Consider the following 22,870-nt stretch of genomic DNA (forward strand, 5'->3'; position numbering starts at 1 on the left):
CCCTGGTGTGTCATTTCCTGATTATTTTTTCCAGACAGGTAAATTCATTCCTGACCTGGTAAGCAATTTGTGGCCTTGTGTTAACATTTCTATAATCGTAAGTGGAAATTCCAATTAGTAAAACAAAAAAGTAATGCATAATTAACTATGAAAAATTGTATTTGCCTAAAAGGCAACATTTTCCCACATATAATTTCTTGCAATCTGTTTTAGGGGTGATTGTCCTGGGGATTGAACCCTAGGCTTTGCTTATACTAAGCAGATGCTCTACATTGGTCTGCATCCCCAGTCATTTCACATGATTTTTTTTTCCTAGTACTGAGGCCTCATGCATGCTAGGCAAGTGCCCTATCACTGAACTGCATTCCCAGCTCTCTAATATGATTTCTTATAATATCCTCCTATTGTATAGGGACTCCGATTTGATTCTTGTTATTTTCAGGAATCATAGTAGCTAACATTTTAGGTGCTTAACTGCATACAGGACTTTCTAAACTCATATCGGTATACACACACACATTTAATTTTCACAACAATCCTGTGAAGCAAGTACTCATTATTTGCATTTTGTTTGTTTTATGTGTATTTCTTTATGCAGATTAAGAATTTGAGGAACAGAGAAACTAAATAAGACCACACAACTGTAATGCCAGCAACTCTAGAGGCTGAGGCAGGAAGATTGCAAGTTTGAAGCCAGTCTCTGCAACTTATTGAGACCCTGTCTCAAAAATAAAAAGGACTGGGAATGTAGTGGTAAAGTGCCCCTGAGTTTGAACCCCAATACCACAAATTTAAGAAGCTAATGGCAAAATTGGATTTGAACTCAGACAATATGGCTCCAGAGTCTGTACCCTTTGTGTGTGGATTTTACTATTACCAAATCCTCATCAAAGAACAATGTGGGGAGCCAGGGTATATAGCAGCTTAGTGGTCGAGTGCTTGCCTAGCATGTGCAAAGCTCTTGGTTTAATTCCAGCAACAAAAACACAGCATGTCAATGTGTAGGGGGTCAATGTGTGGTGCCCTTGGAATTAGCTGGCACTAATTGGCAAGTAATAAATATAGGTCAAATAATAAAGAATGGAAATCTTTTGGCTAAAAATTGGTTATCAAACAGCCCAGTACCTGCCTGACTTTATCAAGAGTATACAGCGGGAGGCATGGACTGTTTTCTCCCCATTCAGTTCAGGCAAATGATAAGGAAACACCAGTTCCTTTAAACATATATCTGAAAGCTGTTTTAATTCTAAGTATTACAGATATTCTAACGTGATACAATCCCTGCTTTTGAGGAACTGAGAAGGTAGAAAATGATTCTCTTTGTTCTCATCCCTACAACCACTCTGTCCTAGCATATTTAGAAAAAGGAAGAAATACTGCAGCCTCCAGCTCTAAATCAGCAGGTCAAGTGATGGGGGCTGGTCAACTTCATAGAATAATTAACTCCTACATGACACCTGGTATGACATCATTTATTCAGTGCAATGTTGCAGGCACTATGCTAAACCCCATACTCTGTGTACTTATTTAATCCTTATAACCTTTGCATGAAAGAGATACTGTTATTCTTAATTTTACATATGAATAAATGGAAGCACAGAAAAATTATGTTATTTGCCTAAGGTCACTTGCATGGGTTGAAGATGGCATTGAATCCTGGCAATCTGTAAAGCCTTGATCTTAACTATTCACTAGGCTGCTATAGACCCAGTTTAGGATAGCAGTGGGAATTTAGAGCCCAACAAGGAGAGAGGACTTGAGAGAAGGCAGAGTTCATAAAGAGTGACCATAATAGGAGAAAATCAACATTGCTAATGGAAGTACAGTATGACACAGATACTTTGAACCTTTGAGTCCCAGTCACTAGTCTGTAAGGCCCTCTTAGGGCAGGGTTTATGTTTTAATCATTTTGCACCTAGCATAAAACTGAATCCATACTCGAGTTCAAAAGACATTATTGAATCGAATGATGGCTAGTATCTTTGTAGAACAGGCTGTTATCCACAAGGCTCCCAATGGCAATTATTTTTAAAGGATTTGTTTTTAAATATTTTTAGCTGTAGATGGACACAATATCTTTATTTTTTTACGTGGTACTGAGAATTGAACTCTGTGCCTCACTCATGCTAGGCAAGTGCTTTACCACTGAGCCACAACCCCAGCCTGGCAATGTTTTTTATCTAGCAGGTGTTGGCAGTAACAGCAGCACATGGTTGGTGGGGAGAGAATATGCTGGAGGGCTGTCAATATTAGTCTTGGAGTCATATTTATTTGCAGAGACTTCTTCAACCATCCCCTAGCCTTGGTTACTAGTCCTCATTAAAGGACCAGCGATGTTGGGCTCTCCACTCTAGTACCCAGGCAGAAATAATACTCCAGGCACTTCATTTACTCAGAAAGGCTGGTCTCTTACAGGTGAAATTGGGCATTGCTTTCAGCCTGTCAGTTTGACCCTGGTCCTGCATTCCTTTAGGACATCATTGGATAAGCAGTAGGCATTCTCCTACCCTGAATTTGACCTGATGCAGTTACTGGAGGAAGGGGATATCCCTTGACTACCACCCACATCTTTGTGGGTTCGTGGGTTTTAGAATTTTCTTAACATTCCAACCACCTGAAAATATTTCCTTTTGCTTTGTAAATTCCTTATGAAATTATTGCCAGAGTGGAGTGGAAAGTTGAGCCCAGGAGCAGCCCTTCTGTAGGTTTCCTAACTGTACTGGAGGCTTGGGAAAGCTCCATAGAGGCAGAAAAACTGGGATAAAACAGGCCCTGTATAATAGCCGGGCTGCCAGATGTTCACTTTCACAGCTCTCCTGTAAAACTGGCAGGGCAGATATAGATTAAAAAGAAGCACAAACTCCATTTAAAGTGCATTACAGCTCAGAAACCAGCTCCCCTTGGGCAGGAGAAGGGAGGGAAGGGCACAGAGGCCACATCAGTCTCCTTCCTTATCTAGGGCCACATGTCTTTCCTAGCTTTGTGAAGGGTGATTTACACCCCTGGCTGAAATGACTCTCTTTCTGGGCTGATTACATCGGCAAATGCCCCCCAGAGGCCACAGCAGGATGGCCACGTTCAGAAGCAGCAGCCAATAAATCTCAGAGGTTTATATTGCACTTTGCAATACCCGCTCTCCTGGCCTTCCGCCAGGCGGATTGTGGAAGTAAGGATAGGGCCCAAGTTGGAGTGTTAAGGGATGAACCTCCACACACCTCCTTTCATCATCCTTTTTTCTTCTGGGCACTGCTTATCAGTTCTTCCAAGTCATTCTATCTTTATGCTGGGAGCTGGTGGGAATCAGGCCTAGGCCCATTGAATTCCCTTATCCTTTACAGATGGGGATTCTGGATTCCGGGCACAGCTGTGTTTCTACTTAGTTTAATCCTGGCAGTGGAGCTTGCTCTCTGAAACTCATCATCTGAAAATGATGGGGCTTCTGAATGGTCTCTCCAGTTACCACCTTTTGTGATCTTGTTTGGTCCAGGGAAATCTCTGCTATTTAGCTGGGATGGGTGGAAGGGCTGAATTGTGAAGTAGTTTAGTCTGATGAAGCTCCTGGGAACTTGCCCCCGTTATGCTCTCAGCAAGTCATTTCACCTATCTGGGGCCCATCTTTGCAAAATCTTGATTTTAATCATCACCATGGACTCTTACCCTGGAAGATACTTGAGGGGCAAATGAGATAACATGTGCAAATTCTAAGATAAAAAATATTAGAAACGCAAGTACCCTTGTTTGTTCAAATTTTGTTACAAGACAATCTATGGTGGTTGCTGTTGTTCCTGGGATGAAGAGGCGGGGTTGGAAAAGTGAGAAAGGGTGCTTTTTTTTTTTTTTTTTTGAAAAAATATTTGAGCCTCGGAGATGAAGAGTCTCCAGCGGCAGCTTCCACAGTCTTGCTAAGTGAAGTTGTCAGCAGGTGGGTAGATTCGAGTGGAGCATCCTCCTGGGCACCCAAACCGCTCCCGCTTCTGCCGCCCTTCTCTGTCCAGAAGAAGAGGTGGCGTGGTGCGGACTCGCGCTTCGGAGTTGTAGGGCGGCGCCTCGGACCCTGGTGGGGAGAGTGTCGGCGCCTAGCAAGGAGGGGCGTGAGGGGACGGTGGGAGGCGCCGGCGGAGGGAGTCCTGCTTGCTGAGCGTAAGCTCTAGGAACAGGAGAGAGGTGCCCGGCAGAGGCAAAGCGCCCTCGGGGGCGGACACCTGGCGCCCACACCCCGCCATGGTGCGCCCAGCGAACCAGCTGCCGCCGCGGGTGATCTTACTACTGCTGCTGTTGCTTCCCCTCGGAGCTGGTGAGTGTAGTCTGTGGGTAGGTGCAGCTGGAACCCGCCACGGACGTAGGGACGGGCAGGTAGAGGTGAGCGTGTAGGCGGGACACCATGGGTGCAGCTGCCTCCACGTTCCGTTCTTTCGTCGGTTCCGGAGAGTGGGAAACGGGAGGAGGAAGACCAGAGGGCCGGGAAGAATCTGGGTACCATGGCTAATACAGTGTCTGAACTCATGTAGATTGAGTGCCAGCATTGACCTGGACACGCAAGTATCTCCTCACTCCTGATTCTCCCTCTTCACTTTTTTTTTTTTTTAACGTTTTTTAGTTGTAGATGGACACAATACCTATATTTTGTCTATTTCGTTTTTTTATGTGGTGCTGGGGAACCTAGTGCCTCTTCACTCTTTTGAGACACATCTACACAATTACAAAATAACTTGCAGCCAGGCTACTATAAGACTTTTATCTCTAGGAAGCGAGAAGAATCTGATCATGGGCAGGACTGCCATTTCCTCTAAGCAGCCTTCAACTTCTCTCCACGCCCTTTAAGGTCGTAAACTGCCCAGAACTTGGTAACATCATTATTTGGTTGTATATTGAGAATTTTAAACCTACGCAACCCCATCATACCATATACTTACTTATTTTTGTACAAGAGATTGAACCCTGGGGGCTTACCCACTATCACACCCCCAGCATCCCGCATACACACACACTTTAAGAAAAAAATTTTTTTTTTTTTTTTTTAATTTGAGACAGGGTCTAAGTTACTTAGAGCCTTGCTAAGTTGCTGAGGCTGGCTTCAAACTTGAGGTCCTCCTGCCTTAGCGACCAGAGTCTCTGGGATTACAGGCTTGGTCCACCACTCCAGTCTCATGTTTACTTTTTAAATTGGTGTAGAAGATGCCCCCTTGAGCTGGATGATCTTTCCCTCAAGCCACCTATCCCATGCCTTCCTTTGTGGTTAAAAGATTCATCCATACCAGGTGTTTTGTGGGATATCTAGTCCACAGCTTGTTTTTAGGACCATGCCATTCCCTGAAGAAAAGCAGCCTAGGCTCCACCATCCCTGGAAAAACACCCATGCCCATACCCATGGGATAGGTACATGGACTGTCATTGTGGGGCTCCTACCAAACACATTACCCCATCACCTCCTTTCACACAGTGGTACTGTAGAAATACAATCTTGGTTGTGAGACAGATATGGAAGGAAGGAAGAAAAAGACTTTAAATGTTGACCACTAGTCACAACTTTAAGAAGACCAAAACCCTGTCTCAGACTAAAAAATAGCTGGGGGTTGAGCTACAGGGTGGTTCTTGCCTGTAATTCCAGCAGCTCAGAAGGCTAAGGCAGAAGGATTGCAGGTTCAAAGCCCACCTCAGCAATTTCTCCTGGGTTCAATCCTCAGTACCCCTGAAAAATTAAGAAATTAGATTTTCTTTTGAAAATGGTTATAACTCAATATTTAAGTTCAGTTAAATATTCACTTACTCCAGTGACAGCAGTGACTTGAACCTGCTATTTCTTTCAGTGTTCACTTACTGAGTATATACCTGGATTAGCATCTTAAAGTTTTAGAATTTCTCAACCTGTTTAAATCCATGTCCCCCTTTTTGGTAAAGGTTTTAAAATCTCATACCTTTCTTAAATTTCAACTTCCAGTCCTTTTTATCTTTTTATTTTACTTTATTGTACCAGAGATTGAACCCAGGGGCACTTAACCACAGAGCCACATTCCCAGACCCCTTTTTTTTTTTTTTTTTTTTTTTAATGAGAAAGCATCTCACAAGTTTCTTAGGGCCTCACTAAATTGCTGAATCAGGCTTTGAACTTGCAATCCTTCTGCCTCAGCCTCCCGAGCCACCGGAATTATGTGAGCCATGGTGCATGGCCCTTTTATTTTTTTATTTTCAGATCACACTAAGTTGCCAAAATTGGCCTGGAACTTGTGATCCACCTGCCTCAGCGTTCTGAATCTCTGGGATTACAAGTGTGTTCCACCGTGGCTGGCTAATATTTTTTGAAATTTCAAACTTTTTTTTTTCATTTTCCACATATTAAATTATCAAATGAGCTTTTTATATTCTCCCTCCCTCCCTGCCTGCCTCTCTCCCTTTCTTTTCCTCCCCCACCCCCAACCTGGGCTCAGGTGATCCTCCTGTCCCCACTCCTGTGTAGCTGGGACTACAGGCACACTGCATCAGGCTTAAATATGCTTTTTTTAAACTATGCATTCTCTTTAGAAATTCTGATATATCCCTAAAAGAAATCTATCATCTCTTCTTCATCCGTTCCTTTAAGAAACTCTAATTCAATCCAGTATTCCCCCCACCCCACCCCTCGCCCACCGGGAACAAACCCATGGCCTTGTGCATGCTAGGTAAGCACTCTACTACTGAGCCTGGGTCCCCCCATTTTACAGTTGAAGAAACTAAGGTCCAGAAAATGAATTGTCATAGGCAGGGCTGGGACTAGAATGAGGAAAGTGAAAGAGATGTCAAAAAACTGATCAGTAAGGCATTGGTGCATACCTATAATCTCAGTGGCTCAGGCTGAGACAGGAGTATCACAGGTTTGAAGCTAGCCTCAGCAATTTAGAGAGGCTGTATGCAAAATAGTGAGACCCTGTCTCAAAATAAAAAATAAAAAGGAACCAAGTCTTACAAAAGTCTTATAAATCAGGGTACATAGCCTGACATGGTGGCGAATACCTGTAATCCCAGCAACTCAGGAGGCTGAGGCAAGAGGATCACAAGTTCAGGACCAGCCTAAGCAACTTAGGGAGACCCTATCTCAAAAAAGAACCGTAAATATAGCTTAGTGCTAAAGTGCCCCTGGGTTCAATCCCCCCAGTTCAAAAAACAAAAACAAAACACAAACCCCATATGTCAATCAGCAGTAGAATTGTGTTATGTTTACACAATGGCATGCTATGCAACAACGAAAATAAGCTATTTCCTACTATACTTGCCAACATAGGTAAATTTTACAATGCCAGGTGCAATGGCATAAACCTATAATCCCAGCTACTTGGGTGGCTGAGGCAGGAGGATCACAAGTTTGAGGCCAAATTGGCCAACTTAGACCCTGTCCCAAAATAAAATTAAAAAGATTTGGGGATATAGCTCAGAGATAAAATATTCCTGAGTTTAATCCCAGTACTGAAGGAAAAAAGCATATTACTAAACAAAATGTGTAAATGGATAACAAGAACATAAAAATATGCTCAATATCCTTAGTTATTAGGGAAATGCAAATAAAAACCACAATGAGATAGCATTTCATACCCACAAGGATGGCCATAATAAAAAAAAGGAAAATAACGAGTTATCAAGTAAGTATAGAGACTAAGATCTTCATATATTGCTAGTGGGAATGTAAAATGTTATGGCTGCTGTGGTAAACAGTCTGGCAGTTCCCCAGAAAGTTAAACAGAGAATTACTGTATGACCCAGCAGCTCTATTCCTAGGTATCTACCCAAACAAATTGAAAACAGGTGTTCAAACAATACTTATATATGAATGATACAAGTTACATATAACCAAAGAAGCAGTCACAATAACCAAAGGATGGATACAAATGCCCATCAATTAATGAATGAACAAACAAAATGTGATATACCCATGCAATGGAATAGTCACCCATAAAAATGAATGAAGCATTGAAACAAACTACAGTATGGGTGGACCTTAATATGCTAGGTGAGAGAAGTCAGATATAAAAGATTAAATATGTTAGCCAGGCAGTGATGTACACATTTGTAATCCCAGCATTTGGAAGGCTGAGGAGGGAGGATTGCAGTTTTGAGTCCAGCCTCAGCAATTTAGCAAACCCTGTCTCAAAATTAAAAGTTGGGGCTGGGGAGATAGCTCAGTGGTAAAGCACCCTGAGTTCAATATGCAGTACCCCCCCCAAAAAAAAAAATCAAGCAAAATTAAATAATACTATTTAAATGAAGTATAAAGGATAGGTAAATCCATAGAGACAGAAAGCAGATTAGTGGTTGCCAGAGGCTGCTGGAGGGAAGAGTGAATAAGGAGTGGTTGTTTAATGGATATGTGTTTCCTTTTGGGATGATGAAAACGTATTGGAATTAGAAGTGATAGTTTCAACAACATTATGAATGTTCTAAATGCCACTTAATTGTGTACTTTAAGAAAGTTAATTCTGTGTGAATTTTACCTTAATGAAAAGTTTTCCAATTAAAAATTAATTTAAAAAAAGTGTTAAGATTGTATGAGAGAATATGTTTGGAAGATGGAATTGATACCAGTAAGAAGGCCTGGCTAAAGAGACAGACATGGAAAAAAGTTTAAAAAAAAAAAAAAAAGAAACATCATCATACTTTTCCAAGACTCCAAGAACTTTTATGCATGAATCAGTAGATGAATGATGGGCAAGTGATATAATAAAACTGAACAGAACAGGCAGGTGCAAACCAACCCTAAATAAAAAAGTAGATGGATTCTACATATGTTGGGGAGTTACTAATGGGACTTGTATGATTGAATTTAGGATGCAAAGGAGGGTCTGCTGGACTTTGTTCTCTCCACATCATTCCTAAAGGCAATTTGTGCTATGCTAAGATTTTCTCAAGGTTTCATCAGGAATCTCCCCAGTCCTACCTCACAACTGGCCTAATACTCCCAGACAGCTACTCTGACCTTATGTGACTCACTTGATCTCTCCACAGGAGACCCCCTTCCCACAGAGGGCCGGCTCAGGAACAGTTGTATCCAGGCCAGGAGGAAGTGCCAGGCTGATCCCACTTGCAAGGCTGCCTACCACCACCTGGGGTCTTGCACCTCTAGTCTGAGCACCCCATTGCCCTTAGAGGAGTCTTCTGTCCCTGCAGACTGCCTAGAAGCAGCACAAAAACTCAGGAATAGCTCTCTGATAGGCTGCACATGCCACCGACGCATGAAGAATCAAGCTACCTGCCTGGACATCTATTGGACCATTCACCCTGCCCGCAGCATCGGTGAGACCCCTATCCTAGAGTGGACTAAGCTGAGAAGGATGACTTTTGGGATTTCGTTCTGTTTTGTTTGCATTATGGGGTATTGAGCCCAGAGGCACTCTACCACTGAGCTACATCCCCAGTCCTTTTTGTTTTGAAACAGAATCTTACTAAGTTACCTGGGCTGTCCTTGAATTTGGGATTCTCCTGCCTCTCTTCCTGGGATTACAGGTGTGCCCCACTTTGGGAGTTGTTTTGTAATTCTGCAGGATATGGGCCACATGGTAGATTCTGATGGGGCTGATGATGAACCTCTGCATTTGACATCAGTAAGAGATGGAGGGAAAAATTGGCAGTATCCCTTTGAGCCCTCATAACACTGCTCTCACTTTTTCCTGTTTCCTCTTTTCTTACCTGTAGTTTCCTCTTGACAGAGTTCTGAACCAGGTACAGATTCAATTTGGGGAGTCCTGGAACAGAAAGATATGGAGAGGAGTTGGGGAAAATGGTTTTAACTCCAAATACCATGTATACAAACTCTAAAGACCATGTAGTCCACAAGTTCAGAGACTGAGTGGTAGCGTCTCAGGCCAGCCTTTGCAGAAAGGATATGATTAACAGGACAGGAGATGGATGGTAAAAGAAGTCACAAAAAAAGTCAAAGAGAGGAACTATTTCTGACTCTTTCTATAGGCCTCTTTCTTTATTAATCAGCTTTTACTGAACTACGTTGTGAACAAAATAGAGACTTGCAAAACAAAAGTTTAATTCTTGCTCATGTTCTGAGCTGTGTTCATGTCTGTCATTTTGTGATCCAGGCTAAAGGTATAGCCTTTATGAGGGATGTTCCCTTCTCAAGGCTGAAGGAAATGAGCATTGGTAAACCATACAATGTTTTCAAAGGCCAGGCATGGTGGCACACCTGTAATACTTAGGAAGCTAAGGCATGAAGATCACAAGTTTGAGGCTTTCCTTGGCAACTTAGTGAGACCCTGTCTCAAAATAAATATTAAAAGGGTTGGGATTATAGCTCAGTGATAGAGTACCCTGTGTTCAATCCCCAGTACCAAAACAACAACAACAACAAAACCCTGTTCAGATATTATACACACATTGCAAAGAACGAAAATCACACGAACAAGCCTGACATCACTAGATTGGGGAAGTGTACCCCTCCTTTAGGGAGACATCAGAAATAACATGGCAAAACTGGACGTGGTGGCACATAATCTCAGCAACTCAGCAACTCAGGAGATTGAGGCAGGAAGTTTGCAAATTTGAGTCCAGTCTTAGCAACTTAGTGAGACCCTGTCTCAAAAAGGCCTGGGGATGTAGCTCAATGGTAAAGCACTCTTGGGGTTCAATCCCCTGGGGTTCTATCCCCAGTACCAAAAAAAATTAAAAATTAATAAATAAATCACATGACAATAAGTGAAGATATTTAATCTTATAGAGAAGGCAAAGAATAATTGGAAACAATAATACAATTTACCAGTTTACACCTTGATAAAAATATTAATTTCCCTCCCTTCCACAAGTAAAATATACTCACATACTTTTCCAAAGAAGATGCCCTAAAAGTTCTATCTGAACCCAACATCAAGCTCCGAGTCTAGGATCTTAGGATCTCATGATAGTTTCTATATCTGGGTTTGTTTGTTTTTTGAGATAGGGTCTCAATAAGTTGCTGAGACTGGCCTCAAACTTATGATCCTCCTGCCTCATCCTCTAGAGTTGCTGGGATTACAAGCATGTGTCACCATGCCTAGCCCTAGTTTATCTTCATCATAGAAACCTGTGAACTAAAAAGACAGGTCATTTGCCTCCCATACATACTCAGTGTACAATAATAGGACAGGGTCAGGATAACAACAAACACTCTCAGAATGGGAAGGAATGAGAGGCAAACAGCAGACACTGATTCAGAAAATTCTGAAATTTTGCCGGGCAGATTTTGCAAGGGCCCTCTTTGCTAGGGATCAAACCCAGGGTCTCACATATGCCAGGCTAGCACTTCTCCACTTACCACATCCCCAACCCAGGATTGTTCTATAAGAAGCTACGACCATGTCCCCACCCTTTTTTTTTTGTCTCTGTGGGTGTAGCTGCCCTATCCATTGTTCTCCAGGGTTCTTGGCTCAACCCTCTGGGAGGTCCTGGATTTTCCATTATTCTCTTTACCACGTTTGAAAAGGGCATTGGAGACTATAACCTCTGGGACTGGAGAAGCATTCTCAGCCTGCTTCCTGCCTGAGGAATGTTGGGGCATTTTAAGTCTCAAATAATCACAGTATCTTTTAATCCAGGCTGTTAGCTGTTAGTAGTATAAGTCTCTCAAAAAGTAATTGCTTTTTATGTTTTGATTCCTTCATCTCATGTGCCAGTAGCCTTTCCCATAATTCAAGACATATATCTCTTTCTAGACCTAATTAGAAGTTTCTTGTCCCTATCAGACCTCTATGGGAATCATTACTTTAGTTTTCTTTGCCTGAGTACATTTGTCCAACTGGCAGGATTTATTTGGTACCTACCTTAATCAATTGAGAAATCTCCACAAACTGCAGGATAGCCACATACTTGATTTGGTCTTTTCCCCAAGGCTGAATGTAATCAACTTTATCACTCAAAGCATTTTTCAATTTTATCTTTTACCATTTGAATATGAGATACAGTGCTGTAGCTCTTAATTTTTCACGTCTTGTAATTTCCAATTTTTTTGTCCATTTCCTCCCTGCTTATAAACCACCCAATATTTTTATTTTTTATTTTTATTTTTACCAAGACAGTTTCTCAAAGCCAGCCTTAGTAACAACGAGGCACTAAACAACTGGGTGAGACCCTATCTCTAAATAAAATACAAAAAAGTGCTGGGGATGTGGCTCAGTGGTTGAGTGCCCAGGAGTTCAATTCCTGGTACCAAAAAAAAAAGACAGTTTCTCACTACATCTAGGCTGGTCTGGAACTCCTGGACTCAAGTAATCCTCCTGCCTCAGTCTCTCCAGTAGCTGGGACTGCAGACAAGCACCACCATGCCCCATCTACTGAACTGGCCAATTCTTTTCTGAGCTTCTGTTTTTCTTGTAATAACTTGCCAAATGCAGCCAGTAGCAATCAAGACACACCAGTAACCTGCTTCTCAGCTTCTTCCCCTTAAAGCAAAAGCTCATTCAGCATAAAATCATTTTCCTAAGAAGTTATTGGGAGGCAACAAAGCATTTGGACTTTTCCAGCCTCCAGAAAACTACTCTATCCACTGCCCAGTCCCAAAGAAATGCCACATACTTGGGGGTTTGTTGTCTGTTTGTTTTGTTCCTGAAGCGATCTACCTCTAGTACAAATTGCATTTTTTCTTCCCCTTCCCCCAATTTTTTTTTTTTTGTTTTTTATTTTTGTTTTTGTGATACTGGGGATCAAAACCAGGACCTCAAGGATACTAGGCAAGGGACTGTAGATATAGCTCAGTTGGTAGAGTGCTTGCTTCCCAAGCACAAGGCCCTGGATTCAGTCTGCAGCACCACAAAAAATAAAAAGGGGGGGGGGGGATACTAGGCAAGCATTCTACCACTGAGCAACACCTTCCAACCCCTTAATTGCATTGTTTTTGTGTGTGGGAGGGATACTGGGGATTGAACCCCAGGGGTACTTTGCCACTGAGCTACATCTCAGCTCTTTTTTTATTATTTTGAGCAGGGCCTTACTCAGTTACTTAGGGCCTCACTGAGTTAGTGAGGCTACCCTCAAATTTGTGATCCTCTTCTCTCAGTCTCCCAAATTGCTAGGGTTAGAGGGGTGTGCCACTATACCCAGCCTCCAATTGCTTTTTCTTTCTTTTTTTCTTTTTTTTGGTACTGGAGATTGAACCTAGGGACACTTTACCACTAAGCTATCTCCAGCCCTTTTTACTTTTTATTTTTGACAGTTTTGCTAAATTGTAGAGATTGGCCTGGAACTTGGAATCCTCCTGCCTCAGCCTCTCAAACTGCTGGGATTACAGGTGTGTGCCGCCACACCCTGCTCCTTGATTGCATTTTTAATAAGAATTTGCTAGGTTAAGCTTAAGTTCCAACCAGCCCACCCTCACATGTCTGTCTTTTAACAATAAAAATTTATTTCTTGCTTATATATGTGCAGCAGACTTTCAAGTGATGGCTTTGTCTCTGTTCTATTTGTTGTCTTCATTCAAAGATTCAGGCTGGTAGAGGGAAAAAAGAACAATATAATGGTGGTTCTTCTTTTTTTTTTTTTTTTATGATATTGAGGACTAAACCCACAGGTGCTTAACCACTGAGCCAAATTCCCCAACCCTTTTCATTTTTTTATTTTGAGACAGGATCTCAACTAAGTTGCTTAGGGCTTCACTAAATTGCTGAGGCTGGCCTTGAACTTGCAATCCTTCTTCCTCAACCTCCCAAGCTGCTCTACCACACCTGGCAATGTGATGGTTCTTAAAACTTCTGCTCAGACTAGGCACGGTGGCACACACCTGTAATCCCAGTGGCTTGGGAGGCTGAGGCAGGAAGATTCTGAGTTCAAAGCAGCAACTTAGTGAGACCTGTCTCAAAGTAAAATAGAGACCCTGGGGTTGTGGCTCAGTGGTAGGTCACTTGCCTAGAATGTGTGAAGCACTAAGTTTGATCCTCAGCACCAAGTATAAATAAAGAAGTTAAACGTTCATCAGCAACTAAAAAAAATATTTTAAAAAAATAGAAAAAGTTCTGGAGATGTGGCTCAGTGGTTAAGGACTCCTCAGTTAAACCCCCATAGCAAAAAAAAAAAGCTTCTGCACTTCAACTCACAGGCCACAGGCCATAGCAAATCACTTGGCCAAGCCTGACACTGAAGGACAGGTGAAGTATGTGCCTCTACAAGAGCTGTGACAGTCACATGGCAACAGATAGGAAGGTATAATCCTCCCAAAGTGTGGGGAACAAATAATTTGAACAATAATACAATTTTACCACACCACTTGTTCTCTGTTTTCTACTCCTCATCTTGCTTACTTCTCTTTTTGAACTTCCCCAGAGATGACTTCCAGGATCCTCTTGCTTCTCTGCTTTCTTTCCTCTTGAGAGCTCTGAGGTCTTCCTATCTATCTAGCCCATCCTCTCTTGTTTGCCTGATAACGTCCATATTCCTGCCCACCTGAAAATGCATTTACGAAGACTTATTGGATGACATTCCTGAAAGCTTATCTTCTTCATCTCTCTCTTCCAACAAGATTTATTAACCAATATTTATTGAGCCCCTCCCAAGCATAAGAGCAATACACTGATTTGATAAAACTTAATAAGTCCCCTTAAGGAGTCTGCAACCCCTTGGGGGTGTCTGAGAAAAGTGCATCTGCTTTGAGATCATTTTCCCTTTTCTTTCTCTGTTTTTCTCAATTAGTGCCTGGCCTCAACTTTCATTTCTCCAGAATGCTATAGATTTCTATAGCCAAGCATTCAGACCTGGAACACAGTCCCCATTGTCACTTCTATGATAGCAAGAGAAAACAAGAGAGTTTCCTTGCCTGATTCCAAACCCACAGGCAATATGTCTGATAGCTAGGGATGGAGACTGAAAGTGTCCACTTGGGGTCCTTGGTGTCCCAAACAAAGAATTGAGCAGGACACACAGAAGTAGCTGGGCACGGGCCCAGGGAAGGGCAGCGGTTGTAGCTCAGTGGTAGAGTGCTTGCCTTGTGTATATGAGGCACTGGGTTCATCCCTCAGCACCACATAAAGATAAATAAAATAAAGGTATTGTGTCTACAACTAAAAATTAAAAAAAAAAAAAAAAAAAAAAAAAAAAAACTGGTGTGTGACACACAGCTATAATCCCATTGGCTTTGGAGGCTGAGGCAGGAGGATCAAAAGTTCAAAGCCAGCTTCAGCAACTTAGCAAGGCCCTAAGCAACTCAGTGAGACCCTGTCTCTAAATAAAATACAAAACAGGGCTGGGAATGTGGCTCAATGGTTAAGTGCCTCTGGGTCTCTGGTACAAAAAAAAAAAAGAAATAACAAAGAAAAGTACAGATTTATTGAAGGTGAAGGTAGCACTCTATAAGGTAGAGAAGAGTGGGCTGAGCAAGAGAGGCTTAAGGCCCCAATGTCTGGAAATGAGATGCTGAGCTCTGAGTCATTCTCTTCTCTCTACAGACCAAATTGAAGACCTTATCCCTTTTGTTCCCAATGATTACCTTATGATACCTGATTAGAATATTCTCTAATCCCCCCCAATTAGTTACTTTAGAAAACCTAAATAGAATACTGCCCACTTTACCCCCCATTGGTCCTTTTAATATATCGAACCTGTGGCAGGAGTTGTCATGGTGATAAGTCCCCAGTGGCAGGAGTTGTCATGGTAATGGGACTTACTATAAACAGGAACATGACTTGTCTCCCTGTCTTGTCCAGTGGCATCTTTCTTATATCCGGTCTCCACCATCTTGATGTCCCTGAACTCCTACCTAACAGGATCAGTCCAGATTTCATATCTCCACTTCCCTTCTTGTTAGCTTATGTGAGCCTAAACAAGTAACAAATAACCTAAAGGCTTCTATTCTTATCAGTTTATTTGTTGGACACACTATATCTTTATGGCTCTGCATTTTTCTTATCTTTGCATACCTTGCAGCTCGTTATAGGTTGTGCCTTTTCCTTTGCTGCATAGAGCTTTGAGATCTGATCTAGCAGCTTCAGCCCCTCCTGCTCCCACCTCTCCCAGGCCCTCAGCATTCTGGTACCCCCTACTTTGTCTCTAGGTGACTATGAGCTGGATATCTCCCCCTATGAAGACCCAGTGACTAGAAAACCCTGGAAAATGAATCTCAGCAAGCTGGACATGCTCAAACCAGGTTTGGAGGGCAAGCCTAGGGTAGGGAATAGGAAACTGGGAAGTGGGAGGCTGGACTGGGCCAGGCTGAGGGAAGGGTAGCTGGGGGAAGCACAAACTTAGGGGCTTACAGAATAAGTTTCTAAGCCTGCCAGGTGATTGAATAAACACCATGTCAGAAAAGTCTGAGTTGCGTTGCATGGTCTGCTCTCACTGGAGTCATCAAAAAATAACATTTATTAGGGAGGCATTCAAAGAGAGCCTATTAGGTCCTTCTGATCCCTACAAAGAGGAAGATGGGAGTGGCAGTAGTCACAGAAAGAAAAGTACAGAAATGGAATATTTACCCATAGCAAGGAAAGTAGCTTTTTTGTCCATAAAAACTAGAAAATTGTTTTCAACCATTCTAATGGGATGGGTGAAGTGTTGGGCAGAGAAAATGAGATTGTGACTCCCCAAAGGGGTGACTTAGGGTGGAGAACTATCAGCCTGGCAAGGACTATAATGCATGTTTTTTTTTTTGTTTGTTTGTTTTTTGCGGTACTGGGGATCGAACCCACTCTATTGAATGAGGTATCTCCCCAGCCCTAATTCATGTGTTTTACAGGAGCACAAAACTGAGAGTTAATTGAAAAAGAACACACATATATGAACTATTTTTTGAGAAGAAGCAAGCTTTGTTGTATGGTCAGTTCTGTATGTTAAAATTAGAATTTTGCAGTGAGCTTTGTTGTATAGCTAGTTCTATGTGTTAGAATTAGAATTTTGAGGAAAAACTACAGAGATTCATACACAACAAACTCTTAGTTACAAGGAATCAGTGAATAACCTGTTCAAGTTATTCAATTGTACTGGGGCTGAAATATTCTGTTAACAGAAAAACCACCAGGTGACTAGTGGTGGAACTTAGCAGTAAGGCACATGCTTAGCATGCATGAGGCCCTGTGTTCCCTGGGTTTGATTTCCAACAACTACACTGAGACCTGCAAAAAAGAAAAGAAAGAAAAACATCGCCATACTTTTCCAAGACTCAGAGTATGGAGAACTTTTATGCATGTGTCAGTAGATAAATGATGGGCAGGAGATAGTGAAACTGAACAAAACAAGCAGGTGCAAACCAAACCTAAATAGAATTTGCATCTGTTTCTAACAGTTCAAAAAGTGGCGCAGGCCGTATAGCCCATCTCGTAGAGTGCCTGCCTCTCATGTGGGAGGCCCGGGTTCGAGTCCCCAGCACTCTGTGATTGTGGAAATAACAAAAAGTGTTGTGGAATGTTACAAGTCCTCTAGGTTATGATTTCCACCATCAGATCTCACTGCACAGCATTGAAAGAAGGATTTTGGTTATTTGAACTTTCAGGATGCTTGATTCTATATAAATGGATGTTAGATATATATAGATAGTGATGATGATGATGATTTTACCTAGTCAAGATGAGGAATAGAAGGGAAAGGCTTCACAGTACCAGATACAGTTTGTGGGTGGGAGAGAGAGCCTTGGATTAGGAGTGGCTTTATTCAGGACAGTCCTCCCTCTTCTCCTACCTCCATTCCTTGTCAAATCAGGGGTTTGCTGGGGTTCCTTAGGGATACTGAACTACATGTATGCAGAGAGGATGCCATCTAGTGATTTAGGGCCCCACTTCCCCACAGACTCCGACCTCTGCCTCAAGTTTGCTATGCTGTGTACCCTTAATGACAAGTGTGACCGGCTACGCAAGGGTTATGGGGAGGCCTGCTCAGGACATCGCTGCCAGCGCCAAGTCTGCCTAGGACAGCTGCGTTCCTTCTTTGAGAAGGCTGCTGAGCCTTATGCACAGGGTCTGCTGCTGTGCCCCTGCTTGCCCACCGACCGAGGTTGTGGAGAGCGTAGGCGCAACACTATCGCTCCCAGCTGCGCACTGCCACCTGAGGTCCCCAACTGTCTGGAATTGCAGCGCCTCTGTCTTCCGGATCCACTGTGCAGGTAGGTGCAGGGCATGGGCAGCAGGGTGGGCGTGGGTGTGGCGTGTGCCACTCCTTCTGGCCACCTTCTTGCACTGGTTGGGTCTCACTGCCCTAAGGAACAGTGGACTCACTGGCTGCTTCGCCTTATTTTGTGAAACTCATATTAAAAGGATTATAGCTTTTGTCCAGGTGTGGTGACCGCACCTGTAGTTCCAGCTCTCAGAAGACTGAGGAGGGAAGATTCCTTGAGTCAGAGTTCCAGATCAGCCTGGGAAACATAACAAGACCTTCTTTGTATAATAACTTCAGAAAATATAAACATGTATAAAAAAATACTAAAATTCCCTCACCTAAAGATAATCTACCATAATTTGGTGAGCATTTCCTTCTAGTCATTTTTTCTGTTTGGGATGCAAAGGTAGACATTCTGGGGATACATTTTTGTCTTGATTTTTTTTTTTTTTTTTTTTTTTTTTTTTTTTTAGTAGTGATAGGATAGGTCTGATGGATCAGGTCAGAGGATGTGAGGGTTTTTTTGTTTTTTTAATTGTTAATTAAAATTGAACCCAGGGGTGCTTAACCACTGAACCACACCCCAGCCCTTTTTATTTTTTATGTTGATACAAGGTCTCTGTGAGTTGTAGAGGCTGCCCTTGAACTTGTAATCCTCCCACCGCAGCTTCCTGAGTCCCTTGGATTACAGACATGCACCACCAAGCCCAGCTGGATGTGAATTTAAGTCTTATGTGATCTTGAACACATAACTTAGAGTGCCATCACTTTCGGTTCTCTATAAAAACTATAATAATAAGACAGACCTCTAGTCATGGTTAAATTACCTATGTAGAGTGCTTAGCCTACTGGGACAGAGTTAAGTCCTCAATAAATGGTAGTGCTTATTTTGTCATTTGTTGTCATTTAAGAACTCCAGGTATGTAGATAGGTAGGTTTGTATTTCATTGCTGAGGTTTGAACCCAGAGTCTCACAAATGTTAGGCACTGAGCTCTATATAACCCCACCCCTGAAAATTTGAAATTCTGATCTGGTTTTCCTATCTTCTCAATACAAAACAGCAAGTTGAACTTATCTAGTCAAGTGACATTTGTTGACAATGAATGTCACACCAACCATGATATACAATTTGGATCTACTTTTCTGTGACACTGGGCAAGTTACTTCACCTTTTTAATTGCCACTTTCCTTATCTGCAAAATATCACCTAGTCAGGGCTCTCTATTATCAGAATACTAGCATTTACTGAGTACTTCCTATGGGTCAGATATTGGTTTAAGTACTTAACATGTATTAATTCATATAAACCTCGTAAGAACCCTAAAAGACAGATGCTTTTGTTTTAGTCATCCTCAGTTTACAAATGAAGAAACCACAGCAAAGAATGGTGAAATAACCACTCATAGGTACACATGGAACACAGCTATTAGGTTAGGTTTTTTTAAGTTTGGGGTAAACAGGTCTGACTAGAGTCTGTGCTTTTAGCTCTTCTACTCTACTGCCTATTACTACACTAGTAGCTAATACTATTATATAATAGGTACTGGGTTAAATGACTAAGATATTGTCTCTATCTTTAAGGAATTCATAGTTGAGTGGAGGTGACAGAGAAGTAAATCTTTGACCTAACACATAAATGTATTGAAAAATGCAGAAAAACATATACAAAGAAAAACACCCATAATTATATCACCCATACAGAACTAGCTTTACCTATTGCGGGATGAATGTTAATAACATTTAGCTGGGTATGGTGGTGCACACCTATAATCCCAGCTACTTGGGAAGTTGAGACAGGAGAATCACAAGTTTGAGACTAACCTGGGCAACTTATCAAGACCCTGACTCAATATAAAATTTGAAAATTTTAAATTTTATTTAAAAATTTCAGTATACTTCAGTGCCTAAAATGTGTGAGTCCCTGGGTTTAATCCCCAGAACCACAAATGATAGTGATAATAATAACATCTAACATTTATTTATTTATTTATTTGGCAGTACTAGGGATTGAACCCAGGGCTACTCTGCTACTGAGCTACATTCTCAGCCCTTTTTATTTTTTATTTACAGATAGGATATTGCTAAATTGCCAAGGCTGGCCTTGAACTTGTAATCCTTCTGCCTCAGCCTCCTGAGCCACTGGGATATGGGCATGTGCCACCATGCCCAGCTCAGATCTAACATTTATTAAACAATATGTGTCAGGCACGATGCTGGATGTGATACATACATTCTCTTATTTCATTCTCATGGAAATCTGCCAGGTTGTGCTTTTATCCTATTTTACAGTCAAGGAAACTGAGGTGAAAGAAGGTGGCCAAGACTCATAATTAGAGATTATGGAACCTAAATTCAGAGTGATGTGCTGAGGGCTCTGGGGTAAAAGTGACAGGGGCAGGCTTCACTGGAGAGGAGGCCCTGGACCAAGCACTGAAGGCAGAGGAGGAGGGGGTGACAATGAACTTGCCAGGCTAAAGAGCAGCAAAGGTAAAGGCTGTAGGTCAGATCCTCACCGGGGAACTCTTGAAATTTCCCTTCTTGAATGAGGCATAATGGCTTATGCCTCCAATTCCAGCTACTTGGGAGGCTGAAGCAGGAGGATCTTAAGTCCTAAAAATTGTGATTTTGAGGCCCTGTTTCAAAATTAAGATAAATTAAAAGGACTGGGGGTGTAGCTCAGTTGTAGAGCACCCCAAGGTTCAGCCTTCAGAACCGCCAAATAAGAAATTTCCTTTCTTCCAGATCACGCCTGACAGATTTCCAGATCCACTGCCATCCTATGGACATCCTGGGGACTTGTGCAACAGAGCAGTCCAGATGTCTGCGAGCATACCTGGGACTGATTGGTGAGGCTGGGGCATATATAGAGAACCCACAGGATGGGCTCACCCTGAAGGTGAGAATACTCTGGAGACCTAGATGGTGTGGTCCTGAAATGGGTGGGAGAGGGTGGGAGCTGAAGTAGTTAGCCTGGGCCCTGACAACTGTTTCCCTTCTTCATCCCACAGGAACTACCATGACCCCCAACTTCATCAGCAGCAGCAACACTAGTGTTGCCTTAAGCTGCACCTGCCGAGGCAGTGGCAACCTCCAGGAGGAGTGCGAACGGCTGGAGAGGTCCTTCTCTCATAACCCCTGCCTCAGTGAGTGTAGTCTTCTTGCTCCCAGCCCCTGGGTTGCATCAGCTAAAGACAGGGTAATGGGAGGGGATCAAATCTGTGACCCAAACTGGTTTCATCCATCTCCTCCGAGCAGCCCAGTTCTGTGTTTTGACTTCCCCCAAAGCTGGGCCTTTCTTCCTTCTCCCACTCCCTGAGTGACTCCCCCACACTGCCTGTTCAACCTGCCCAGGCCCCTGGGATACCTCCAACTTGAAGAACAAGCAAGCAGAATGAGACAGTACTCCATTCCCATTCCTACCGACCATTTCCCCTATATCCCAGGGTCCCCATGCCATTCCCTTTCCTGCCTTGGGAGTCTAGGAAATCTGCTTCCATCATGTGCTTTCCAATCTTCCTTTTCTCCTCTGTTCAGTGGAGGCCATTGCAGCTAAGATGCATTATCACAGCCAGCTCTTCTCCCAGGACTGGGAAAACCCCACCTTTTCTGTGATGGAGCGCCAGGTAGGGCCTCTTCTGCTGCACCCCTCAAACTTTACTGACCAGCTAGGGAAAACTCAAACCAAGCAAAGGGAAGGGAGCACCATGATATAGACCTCTAACAGACACCTCAGGGGCAGGGGGCAGTCTTGACTGAGGCTGAAGTAGTGAGGGTGGGCAAAGATAGCCCTCTGAATGAACTCTGTTCCATTTCTTCACAGAATAATCCTGCTCTGAGGCCACAGCCATGGGTGTCCTTTCTTTTCTCCTGCACATGTACCTTGATTCTACTTTGGAGCCTCTGGTAGCTGAACTTTCCCAGAGGCCTTCTTCCCTGCCACCACACCCAGCCTGATTGCAGCCTATGAAGGGTGAGAAAAGAACAGCATCCAAAAGGAGGTGTAGTGTACAATATGGCAACCCAACCCAACCTGGGACATGCAGTTGGCTCCAGATGAGGCCACAAGGGATACTACAGGCTATGACCTCCAGATCCTAATTAGCTAATTCTCATTCCCTCCTTACCCTCACTTCTGACTCAGGCTGCCCTCCTTAGGATTTGGTGGCCACTGTGTAGCCATATCTTCTGGTGGTGACCAGCTCCACCAGGCTCTCTCCTCCCTTCCTCCCATCCACCATGATCACCCAGAATCTAACAGATCAGTCATTCCCCATTGAATTCTTCAGGTAGGCAGGGTTGGAAGTTCTGAGGCAGCCTAGAAAGACATTCTGTTTGTGAAGAAGCCTGGAGCAATACTCCTGACCTCTTATTCCCTCCTTTGAACAGAGGATGGGAACCTTCTGCTTGCCCTGCTCTGCCCTGGAATCCTGGAGAACATTTGGGAAATGGGAGCTGAAACCTTTGGGCCTTGCTTTATTCCTATTGCTGTTCTAAAGTCCCTGGCCTCTTGCATCATGATTAAACATTTTGACCTAAGACTTTGCTCTTTTTCCATTTTATCAAATTGTGAATTTATACAGAATTTGAGGTGTTATAGACACAAGGATACAGGCCAGGTGGTAAAGAGATACAGCAGCCCTATGAACTACTGCTATATAACTTCAGCTAAGTCTCTCAGCCTCTGTTCTTGACATGGAATTGGAATTTAAAATAGCTTAAAGGAGTCTATAGACCTCATATCCATCCCCATTTTAGCCATTTCTGGGATACTGCCTATAATTTGCCACAGCTCCTGAGATGGAGGTCTTTACTCAACCACAGCATTTATGAAGTACCTGCTTATGTCATGATTCTGCT

General features: G+C 42.8%; 1 protein-coding gene across 3 annotated transcripts; it reads left to right on the top strand.

The window, feature by feature from the left end:
- Positions 1-3,911: 3,911 nt before the first annotated feature.
- On the top strand, positions 3,912-22,549 carry GFRA3 (GDNF family receptor alpha 3). Of its 3 annotated transcripts, XR_013764471.1 has the most exons (9): positions 3,918-4,294; positions 8,971-9,258; positions 15,983-16,075; positions 17,707-18,019; positions 20,756-20,859; positions 21,022-21,156; positions 21,548-21,636; positions 21,834-21,983; positions 22,400-22,549. XR_013764471.1 is itself a non-coding variant. In XM_079143975.1 (8 exons), the coding sequence occupies exons 1-8, from the start codon at positions 4,222-4,224 to the stop codon at positions 21,918-21,920; spliced, it is 1,182 nt and encodes a 393-aa protein (XP_079000101.1). In that variant the 5' UTR covers positions 3,920-4,221; the 3' UTR covers positions 21,921-22,549. The 3 variants fall into 3 exon arrangements, 2 of the variants coding, with proteins under 2 accessions (XP_079000102.1, XP_079000101.1); XM_079143975.1 differs by having other exon boundaries at positions 3,920-4,294; positions 21,834-22,549; XM_079143976.1 differs by lacking the exon at positions 8,971-9,258 and having other exon boundaries at positions 3,912-4,294; positions 21,834-22,549.
- The last annotated feature ends 321 nt before the right edge of the window (positions 22,550-22,870 follow it).

The sequence above is a fragment of the Sciurus vulgaris genome (assembly GCF_902686455.1).
Source record: "Sciurus vulgaris genome assembly, chromosome: 6".
Taxonomy (NCBI): Eukaryota; Metazoa; Chordata; class Mammalia; order Rodentia; family Sciuridae; genus Sciurus; species Sciurus vulgaris.

What these genes read in the sequence shown, in the direction of transcription:
- GFRA3 (XM_079143975.1), top strand. Translation starts at nt 4,222, where the DNA reads ATGGTGCGCCCAGCGAACCAGCTGCCGCCGCGGGTGATCTTACTACTG. An exon ending in CTTCCGGATCCACTGTGCAG is followed by an intron (nt 18,020 to 20,755) that starts GTAGGTGCAGGG and finishes CCTTTCTTCCAG; the next exon opens with ATCACGCCTGACAGATTTCC. An exon ending in TTTCTGTGATGGAGCGCCAG is followed by an intron (nt 21,637 to 21,833) that starts GTAGGGCCTCTT and finishes ATTTCTTCACAG; the next exon opens with AATAATCCTGCTCTGAGGCC.